Source organism: Camelus dromedarius, chromosome 23 (assembly GCF_036321535.1).
Source record: "Camelus dromedarius isolate mCamDro1 chromosome 23, mCamDro1.pat, whole genome shotgun sequence".
Lineage (NCBI taxonomy): Eukaryota > Metazoa > Chordata > Mammalia > Artiodactyla > Camelidae > Camelus > Camelus dromedarius.
Genome location: NC_087458.1, coordinates 24,214,051 through 24,224,982, shown reverse-complemented (window position 1 = coordinate 24,224,982; position 10,932 = coordinate 24,214,051). Strand labels below are relative to the sequence as shown.

The 10,932-nt window shown below is 40.5% G+C and overlaps 1 protein-coding gene across 4 annotated transcripts in view; it reads left to right on the top strand.

The window, feature by feature from the left end:
- The first annotated feature begins 3,339 nt into the window (after nt 1-3,339).
- ABL2 (ABL proto-oncogene 2, non-receptor tyrosine kinase) overlaps nt 3,340-10,932 on the top strand; it is a 94,391-nt gene continuing 86,798 nt past the window's right edge. For all 4 annotated transcript variants that reach the window (XM_064478044.1, XM_064478043.1, XM_031435688.2 and 1 more), the window contains exon 1: nt 3,340-3,769. In XM_064478044.1, the coding sequence (XP_064334114.1) occupies nt 3,613-3,769 (157 nt within the window). In that variant the 5' untranslated portion in view covers nt 3,340-3,612. The remainder of the gene's footprint in view (nt 3,770-10,932) is intronic.

Below are 10,932 nucleotides of genomic sequence, written 5' to 3'. Positions count from 1 at the left end.
AGTATTACAATTAAACACATTTAAGGGTGTGGAGGAAGGTAATTGAACTTTATAGGGAAAGAGTTGTTACTAGCTGTGGTTGTTTTACGTATGGATTAAGCAGGGTACAGGGAAACGATTTTATCTCTATGAGTAAGTCTGAGATTTTCCTGAGAAGGAAGCAGGATTTGAGGAGAATCCTGAATCCTGTAAAGGGAGTCACTTGGGAGTCATATTGGGGGATAATCTGCATATTGTAAAAGTCAGAACTAAAAAGAAGACATCCTAGAAATAGGCTTATTGGATAAAACATATGTCTGCCGCAGATGGGGTAGGCGTTTGAGGAACAGGAGCTGATGAACATTAGGCAATCATAATCCAGTGTGTCCTGGAAAATGATTTTGAAACATTAGGTGAAAAAATTAGACATTGTAAATAATGAAGGGGAGGGGAAGCTCGCGCAAAGCAATGAGAGGGAGAAGTATTTTTGTTTTAGTGAATTGCTTGGTGCTAAAGGTGAGGGAACCTAGAAAGAAAAGGCAAGTCACAGGAGATATCAGCAGAGAGATGACCTGAGTCCATATGAACTGTGTCCATACAGATGTAGAGAAAGAAGTCAGTGTGGGAGATAGTGTAAGAATGGGGCAATAGCTTGGAAGTCCAGTTCGATTAAGACAGGGATCAGTGAGGCATTGCTTATAAGCTCCTTGCTTCTGGAAATAGTGGTGTTGCTCCTATTATAGGGAAGGTGAAGATGCTGAGGGTTTGTGTCTTCAATATGTCTTGTTGATGATGGTAATGTGTTTGATTTTTCATGCAATCCCCTGGCCATTGCTCAAGTGAGGCTGTCCCTGTGCTGCTGTGCACAATCCCTGCTACTTTTTTTCACCTGGTTTCTGTACCCGCCAGGAGCTCACAGCTGCCCTTAATTTAGTTTGAGATAGTAATGCTTGGGATTGTTGTAAATATTTTAAGTGTTGAAATGTAATTCTCAGGCAAGTCACTTTGGCTTTGTTATATCGAGATGAAATAGTGTCCCATACCTAAATTAGTAGGTTTCTCCCCAGCCTATCACTCCCCAACCCCAATTCTGAATATTCCCATTTCACTTTGAAAAACATTTACAAGATAATACCTGTATCCTAAGTCTCCACTTACAGGATATTTGCTTTGGTCTAGGCAGGATCTCAAGAATCTTTGCTATCTTCATATGCCAAGCAAAGGTAATTTTTCACATGTTCACGTGAGCGGGTCGCTGGTGATGATCATGTTGGAATGACTAACGAAGTGATATGTGATTCTACATGTTTTTATTGGTTGATTGGTATTTTTGTTTCTAGTTAAATGCAAGGTGGCAGGTGGTGGAGGGGGGCTCACCTGAATAAATACTGTAGAATTTGCTCCATGATTTAAGCATGTGCCTCCTGAAAAAATTAGGCCTGGAAAAGATGGATTTCTGAAAATATTACCTTTTTTTGTACTAATAGTAAGTGCTTGCATGGCTCTTATTATATGCCAAATACTGTTTTAAGTGTTTTATTAACATTAACCAATTTAATTCTCACAACAGCTCTGTAAGGTAGGTACTGTTGTTATTATTATCACTTTGCAGATGAGGAACTGATGCACAAAGAGGTTAAGTATGTACCCAAGAGCAAACAGCTAAGAAGTATCAGAGCCCAGTTTTGAACTCAAGTAGCCTGGCTTCAGAGTCCCTGCCTTTACCAGGAGCACTATACTGTACTCATCCATTATAAACTCTGCATGAATTAGCAGAGCCAGATCATTACCCCTGAATTAAATTCTCTCAGATAATAAAAACACCGAACCAAATTCTGGCTCTATGATCAACTTTATCCCTTGTGAATGAATTTTTTTTTTCCAGTAGTTGCAAGTACTTTAGGAATTAAAAGGAAACACTAAGTATTTTAAACACAGGAAAACTTTGATCCAAATGGAAAATTCACATTGTATCCAGTGCTAAAGCATACTGTTTTTGTTCCCATTTGGTGAGCAATTTCATTAATTTCTGGTCATACCCTGGATGGCAATGGAATAATTTCATAGCACTCTTATAGTGGTGAGTATCAATGTCAGTGGATGGTTCATCTAAGGTCAGCCTGGTTCTATGAAAGACATTAAAGGAGAGCTACATTCACCTTTCCCCCCTAGAAACCTATCTTCCCAATGGCTGGTTTGTTGCTTCTTTGCAATGGTTTCCATACTCTCTGCTTTAATTTAAAGCAAAATTTCAGTGTGGGATTTCCAAAACTGATACTCTTTATAAAGAAAACAGAGAAGCCAGAGGAATAGCTAAAGAATAATTACCAAGTTCTTCGAGAGTGTAAAAAACTGGATCAATATTAAGATGCAAAAACATGCGGGGGTGGGTAGATGACAAGTGAAAAGTGAATACTTATACATATATATGCTTATGTGTGCAGATGAAAAACATTTGTTTTGCTTGAGTCACTCTTTTTAGACAATATAAATTGAAGATGAGTAAATTTCGACTCAGAAAGAGGGTCAAAGACAGTATTTTTTTCCTCCTTTGTCATCAAAAGAAGATCTGACCACATACACCGTATATAAAGCATGGCAGTGGGCAGATTAGCTTTACTGTCAAGCAGTGTAAGGGTAACAGAAACATACGTGGTTAGATGGTAAAGGAGTTCAAGAGGCATTTATGGTAATATAATAACGAGGAATGGGGTCACAACTGCTTCTCCAATTAGACTGTAGAGAGCAGAAAACCGAGCGAGTGCAACTTGACATCATGTAATAATTTCAAAAAATCACAATGAAATAACAATGTACTTTATTACTATCTCCAGGTAAATTTGTGTAACTTAATTTTCACTGTAGGTCTGCTGCTGACAAGCGTATTTAAATGAATTCTCCTAGGCATTTTAGAGCTCCTCACCTGGATGGCAAGCATGGAAAGCCTTGTGCTTTTCTGATCCAACTGTGCCTGTTCATGAGCTGTGCACCTGGGGCGCTCAGTGTGACTGATAGATTTGACAGGTGGAGGTGGGACAAGGAAGGCTTTAGACCGACCAACCCCGCAAAAAGCGGTAGTGTGTAGAGCGGAACGTGGGAGGGGTCGGCTAGGAAGGATTCAGACGTGGGAGGCCCAGGTGCCGCGAAGGAACCCAGCGGCCGAAAAACCTGAATCTGCGCTAGACGTGCCAATGAGGTGGGTACGCGGGACCCACCCTGCGGGGAGGCGGGGGCGCGTGGGCCGGCGGGGCGGGGCCGGCGCGGGGCGGGGCGGGGCCTCTGGGAAGCCCTCCCTCCGAGTGGCGGAGGTGACTGGTCGGGTGGGGGGCGGGAGACGCTCTGTCCCACGCTCTCTCAGTGCTCGGTGGTTTAAAGATGGCGGCGGCGGCAGCAGCAGCGTTGGGGGCGCGGAGCCGCGGGATGGGGAGGGAGAAGGAGAGTCTGTGAGGTGCCGAGAGGCAGCGCGGCGGCTGCCGTGAGGAGTCCCGGTGCGGAGCCGCCGGCTGCCCGACCGCTTAGGGCCGGGGCCTGGACTGGGAAGGAGAGGCCGGAGCAGCGCCTGGAGCCCGAGGCCGGAGCCGAGGAGGAATGTGACCAGGGGTCGCGGGGGCGCGGGAGTACGCGAGCGCAGGGATGGGGCAGCAGGTGGGCCGCGTCGGGGAGGCTCCGGGGCTTCAGCAGTCGCAACCCCGCGGGATCCGGGGCAGCAGTGCAGCCAGGCCCTCCGGCCGCAGGCGGGACCTGGCGGGGCGCACCGCAGAGGCCGGCTTCAATATATTCACCCAGCATGGTGAGTGCGTCCGGGAGCCGGCGTGAGGGCGTGGGGGAGGCTGGGGGTGGGGTTGGGCCAGGGAGGGAGGCAGACAGGCAGCCCTGGGGGGTCGAGGGGTGGAGGGGTGCCCGGGAGTGGGGGCGGATCGCTGCCATCTGGGCCAGTCACGGGAGGCGAGTCACACCCCTCCCCCCTCCCGTTTCCAGCCTGGCTGGCAGCTCCTGGGAGTGAAGGAAAGAGAAGTGGTCTTAGGGACCTTGGATGGACTGTCCTCTACACTGGGACGGGACTCTGCGCCTCCGGGAGGACGGTGGATAGTATCCCCGGGGGAGAGAGAGATAAAGGGAGGTGTGAGCTCAATCCAGGTGTTAGTATAAATCGGTTAATGAAGGGAGTTGTGCCTCGAGGGATCGGGAAATAGGAACTGAATGTCAGGACAGAGTAGCGTAGGAAGTATATGTATAAGTCAGGCGATAAGCTGTGTCAGGATAGTGAACTGTGCCCTGAAATACCCTTCTGTGGGAAAGATAAAGGTAGTATCTCAGAACTTTGAATTTTTTTCCCCCAAGCTGGAAATGAAGGGCTTTGCCAAACCATTCTCTGTTTTTGCTTGTTTGAGTAGGACACAGTTCTCAGATGACTCGCAGGGGTTAGAGGTTGGTGGTCATGGTTAGGACTTTGGATACGAACGTGAGTTTTCCTTCCTACTGTGTGTGCATGTATACGTAGATACTTATGTTCTTTATATAGTCTGGAACCTATTACTTTGGGCTCATTATCAAGATACTTTTAGAGTAGTTATCTCCAAACTGTTTTGGTCATACACTCCAAATGTTTATGTACCTTTATTAGTTATATACTTGTCCTGTTGTACTGATGTGTAACTTACAGCGTACATAGAAACAGAATTTAAGAAAGGATGTGGAAAAAAAAGTGCGTAATAGGAGTTCTAGTGTATTTTTTTTTTCCTACAGCCCAGTGGTTCCTTTTGTACTTTACTCTGAGCTGCACCCACACCACTCTTTAGGAGGTTTGTCTGGAGGAAGGAATAGTGGAGAGGAGGGAAAAACAAAATTAACCTTCATCTTCATGGGGGTTGAAATGCCCTAAGACCTGAGAGAGGCAGAAGAGAGAGAGGTGACTTCAGTATAAAAGACTGGATAGCTGAGGTTGGATTAGAGGTAACAAATTGGGAGTTTCACTGGAGAGGAATATGGAACATAATAGAAGATAAAAGAGACAGGGTTATTCTATGTTGCATAGTGTTGGGAAGAGGAGGAAGAAAAAGAAGTGTGAATTATTCCTTAGAAATGCAGTTTTAGAGGAAGTAAAAACAGATGGTATGCAAAGAAAGAGATGGACCCTAGAAGCTGTGGCTGCTAGGTGAGTAGTGTCAGAGTTCTGGGTTTGGACTTTGTGAGTAAGCTGAATTTCTTAATGGAAAAGAGAGGTGATTTGGGGCCATTCAGACGTTACGTGTCTACTATTAAGGATGTGCGTGAAGTTCACTCCCAGGTATAGGAACATTTTATGAAGGTGCCATATACGTTAGTCTTTACTGAAATCACTTCCTGAAACACAGGTGTAAAGAATGGGTGAATAGTTTTCAGGGAAGAAATGATCCAAGTAGTTTTGCTTTATGGGAGTTGTTATTATGTGTTAAACTTGACCTAGTAGGCAATGGTGATCCTCTTTCTCTAGCATCTTTTTTCAGGACAAAAGATTTTCAGAGGAGGAAGTCATGAAGAATGGAATAGGAAGAAATTTTGAAGGATGGATAGGATTTGGATCTATGGAGCAAGAAAAAGAGGACAGACTGTGCAGGAGAAACAATTTAAGCGTGAACAATTGAAATGAACATAATTTGTTGATGGAATAGTGAGGAGACATCTGTCATGAGTGAAGCAAATCCTCCAGGAGTGAAAATCTAGAGCAAAAATTGCAAGAATCAAGTTCTGGTCCTAGATCTACCTGATTGGGTGATTTACTCACTATTTTGGGGTTTCCTTATCTGTTAAATGTTGGACTGAATGATCTCTAAAGTACCTTCTGACTCTAAGATTTTATGATTCTAATTGAGAAGCAATGGGAAGAAAACTTGGAATACTTTGGGTTATTGAAAATATGCAGAGGAGTTTATATCAGTTTACCTGACTGGCTAGTTTAATAGGGTATGTAAACAAACCGAGAATGAATAGCTGAAAGATGTGGCCTTGAGTGGAGGCAGTGGAAACAGGAGGGGTAAATTTAAGGGCTATTTCATTCATTGAACAAAGAAAAGTTTTTTGAGCACCTGTTACGTACTGAGCTCTGAGGATGTTGCTGTGAGTCTAACAAGGTCCCTGTCCTTGTGGAACTTACAGTCTTTATGATTTGATACAGAGGATACAAGAAGAGAGACCACTTTGGAATTCTTATTAAGGGCATGAACTCTGGAGCCATTCTGCCTGGATTTGAAACCTGGCTTGGCTGCTTATTATCCGTGTGACCTGGACAAGTTATTTAACCTTTTGGTGCCTTGGATTCTCCATTTGTAAAGTGGGGATAAGAAGAATACCTGGTAATAGTAGTACCTAGACTAAATGAGTTAATATATGCAGGGCACTTAGGATAGTGCCTGGCAGGTAGTAAGGGCTAACTATGTGTTAGCTCTGATCATTACTACTAGTACTGCTGCTACTATTATTATTAAAAATAGGGGTGAGTCAAAGACTATAAGGTTTTGAAATTGGCTGTATTGACAAGTTTGGAAGTTAGAAGTTGATTGAAAGGATGAGAATAGGGGTTGACAAAGACTAGTATGAAAAGAATAGAATTTGCAAATAATATGGGAAACAAAGGTGAAGTGAGTACTGTTTTTAGATGGGTGGGTGTTTCTAAACCTCTGTAGATCAGAATGTCTCAACCTTGGTGGTATTGACATTTTGGAGTAGATAACTTTTTTTTGTGGGGGGCTGTCCTGTGTTTTGTAAGATGTTTAATTTAGCAGCATCCCTGGTCTCTACTCACTAGATGCCAGTAGCACCCCATTGTGGAAAACACCCTCCCCTCCAGTTGTGACAATCAGAAATTGTTCCAGGCATTGCTAGATGTCCCCTGGTGAGCAAAGTTGCCCCTAGGTGAGAACCACTGCTTAGAAACACATGGTAGATTCTGAATTGAATGAATGAATTGAATTAGATTCACAAGCTTCTCGATGGACCTATCGTTTGACATTTACACAAAAAACCTGAGTCCTAGAACTGGTATACAAATCACTGTCTTGAGTTTCAGGTATTGAGATATTAGCACATAATTTCATGTATGAAAGTTAGGTCTGACAGGCTGTTGAATTTACATGTAAATTTAAATACAGATCAAATATTATATGTAGTTAGTCAGTAAAAATGTACATATGATATAGAAATGGTTTATCAGAATCAGTGATTTTTCTTGTGTAGAAAAAGGAAAAGGTATTTTCTCATTGAAAATGAGAATGGTATTTTTTGATTAATATGTGGGTAAGTTATAGTAATTTGCCTTGCCAAACATGCTTTTTGTGAATGTAATTTAAAAGGCATAAAAATAATTGGGATGTTTTTGGTGTGAGAGGGGTGAGTGCTTCGTGACTCTCTTGAACTCTGCTGTTGAACCTTCTTGGTGAGCTGATGTTCCATGACTAGTAATCTAGGGCTGGATACTTCCTTGTCTTTAATATCTGACATACCTCACAATAGCTGAGTGATTTCATTTCAGCTTTACTTCCTTCTTTCACTCATTTGCTGAAAATGCTATTAAAAATTAACCTTAAAATGTGAAGTCTCTGTTTTCGCTAAGTCTCTATTTTTCTTTCAAGTGACTCTTAATTATTAAAGGACTTTAAGAAAGTGACAAAAAGGTAGGGAAATTTTTGGGATCTGAAATCACCTTGGGCCTGCCTTCCTCTGAAAGTAAATGCTATCCTCTTAAGATGATGTATCCTGATTCTTTCTTACTCTCTTCATACGGATGTTTTTCCTTCAGAGAAGCTGAACCAGAAACACAGGCCAATGCAAATGTAAAGTTTGGGTTGAGACCTCATTCTAAGCTGGCACATTTGTTTACTAGTTAGTATTTAATGACTTTTTATATTGTAATCTTCTTCATCTGACATCCTTTTTAAGACCTTTTTGTGGCTCTCTGTATCATTTTTGCCTCTGATTACAAAGTTTCTTGTTAAAAGCATGTTTTAGTAGAACTTTTATATTCTTAATTTTATGAGTCACATTGAGCTTTTTCTCATATACTATGCATATGAGATTTCAAAATACTTAAGAATGTTAACCTCATCGGCCTTAACAGATTTCTTCTGGAATAGATAAATTTGGAGCTTCACTGTAGATACATTATCAAATCATATAGAACAGTTCTTAAACTTCAGTGGGGAGACCCAGATTGCTGGGTCCCACCCCCAGAGTTTCTTATTTAAGTCTGAGATGGGATTTGAGAAGTGGCATTTCTGACAAATTTTCAGGATGCTACTGGTTGGGGGCCACACTTTGAGAACCATTGGTAATGGGAGTTTAAGAAGAGTAGCAGATCAAAAGTAATTCAAAGATTGTCAGTTGTCAGAAAACATAATGTATTGACTGTCTTCCACTTAAAACAGCTTCAAAAGTCCATTTGTTCCAAGTCTAGTGTCCACATGCAAGTGTCCACTGCTTTATGCCACCTTTTTGTGGCAGGAAGAGATGCTTTGGCCTCAACTTTTTTTTTTTTTTTTAATCTCTGAGAGTTTATATGTTGAAGGTCTGTTGAGAGATGCATTTTTGAAAGAATCTTGATTATCAGGGAAAAGGTAGGTAGGACACATAGGGTTTTGCTGACAGACTTACAGTGGGCCTTAGTCCCTGGAAGAAGCTGTGAAGAAATATTTGCCAGCTATTGAGTGCTGTGTGCCAGGCATATTGTAAGTACTTAATACCAGTTTTGTTTTTTTTTTTTCATTTAAGCTCGTAAACCCCTACTAGCTTAAATTGAGAAAGATTAGAGACCAAAGAAATTGGGATACCTGTTTGTGATTCTGTAGTTGTGGTTTAAGATGGTGCCTGGTTACCTTTGGGGGTTTATGTATGTATACATAAGTATATGTATGTGTGTGTATATGGGAAGACTTTTAGTCTTTTTCACCCCATCTCTCTTGAGATCAGTGATGAGGTTTTCAGAATGGTAGGCCAAGGTTAGATCTGTATACTCTGTGGCTGTGGATTGAGACATAGATATTATGGTCTAACAAAGGGAGTAGCAGGCACTTACAATGCAATTTGAAATCTCATGGTAATGTTGAACTACTGGCTTAATTTCTAGGCTTGGTGTTACTAATACTTCTTACTTAAAGACTTTTGTATCCCCTACCCCTGCTGATATGTTACAACTTCTTTTCTACTTGTACTGGAAATCTATGTAGCCTCTTAATCCATGTAGTTTATTATTGTAGTATGCAATTTATAAGGACTTTTTTTTTTTCCCTTTTAGGTAAGATGACAGAATTTAAAAAAAAATTAGCTTAACACTCCAGAGTATTTTCTACATTTCTTTATTCAGTTATTCTTCACTAATTGCCCATGTCACTGTCTCAGAGAGAACTTTTAGGTATAATTTAGACAGAACTGCCGACCAGAAGAATGGTGCTGCTTAAGTAGATACTGATGAGCATTCTCATGAAACAGCTAAAAAACTAGTCTTGTTCTGTGTGTCTATGAGTGGGGAAGTGTGATAGTTTGTATAACTCTTGGTTACTAATCTCTGCCTTTTTCGGTTGAGGGCATAATTTCAGTATGTGAATTTGTGGTCATTATACTAATTGGAATGATTTCTCGGTATTGTTTTCAATTGAACTTTCAGTCAAATGCATATATTAATACACATTAAACATACTACTACACCAAATTTAATTTTCGTTGCTTAAAAAAAACAAGAACTGTATTGGGCTTTTCTCCCCTCTGCTTCCTGCTGTAAATGTGCTGAGTGTGGTGGTGGTGCTGTGGGCTCCATCCATAGTGAACTCTGCCAGTATTGGCTTTTGATGCAGCAGAACACAAATCTCAGCAGGCCCAGGCAATTTATATTCCCTGGTTTGCTTTCCAAGGAGAAGGGAGGGTTTAGAAACCTTTTACTTGATGTGGTGAAGGTCAAAGAAAATGTTCTGTGGCTTAATACAAAATACAGTATGTACACATACAGTTTTGTTAACATGTTCCTCCCTATGCTAATTCTAGCAAATTAAAATAACAATACTGAGTTAGAACTAAAGATTGCTACTTAGCATTTTGTGGTTCCAGATAATTACTAAGAAAACATTTTCCTTAAACTAGCAGTGCTAACAGGCACCCATCTGTTTCTTGTAGGAAAGAAATGTTGATACTTGAAGATTTTTGTTACAGTAGCTTTCTTTTATTAATTTTGAAATTTGCATTTTAAAATTATATAAAATTTATAGAGAGGTAGCTCAATGTAAAAAAAAAATCAATACAGAATCATACAGACTAGACTAGACATGAAACTCCTCTTTGATATTCCTACCCACAATGCATATTCCCTTATTAGAGGAAACTACTGTTCATGTTTGATGTGTATTTTCCGGAACTTTTTATGTATTTATACCTGTGAGTGTACATATTAATACTTCTCTTGCCACTTCATTAATGCAAGTAAATAATTATACTGAATGAATTTTTCCCTCCGAGATTTGTTTTTTTGCACTTAATATGTCTGGAAGAACTTTCTATGCTAGTATGTGTGTATTTCTTGTTCTTTTTAACAGCTTTCTAGTGTTTCATTCTCTGGATGTATATTTTAACCATTTTGTTTAGATACCAACCACTTTCTTACTGATCAATATTTGTTTATAAGATTATTAGAGATCTCCTGTTTTTCTTCTCATATTTTTTTTTCTTATTACCAGCTTGAACCTATTTGAAATTAATATTTGAGGTTGGAACCACAATTGTTCTGATTATTGAATAGTTCATCAATTTCCACTGCTTTGAAGAGCTTTATTTCTCATATGTTAAATTCTCAAATGTACACTCTTTTTAAAATTCTCTCCATGGTTCCATTCGTCTTTATCTCTTCCTGCACATTGTTAATGAATTTTAATTATAATTGAATTATAAGCTTGAAGTATATGTGTTTATCTGGGTAACCCCCCTTGCTGTGTTTTT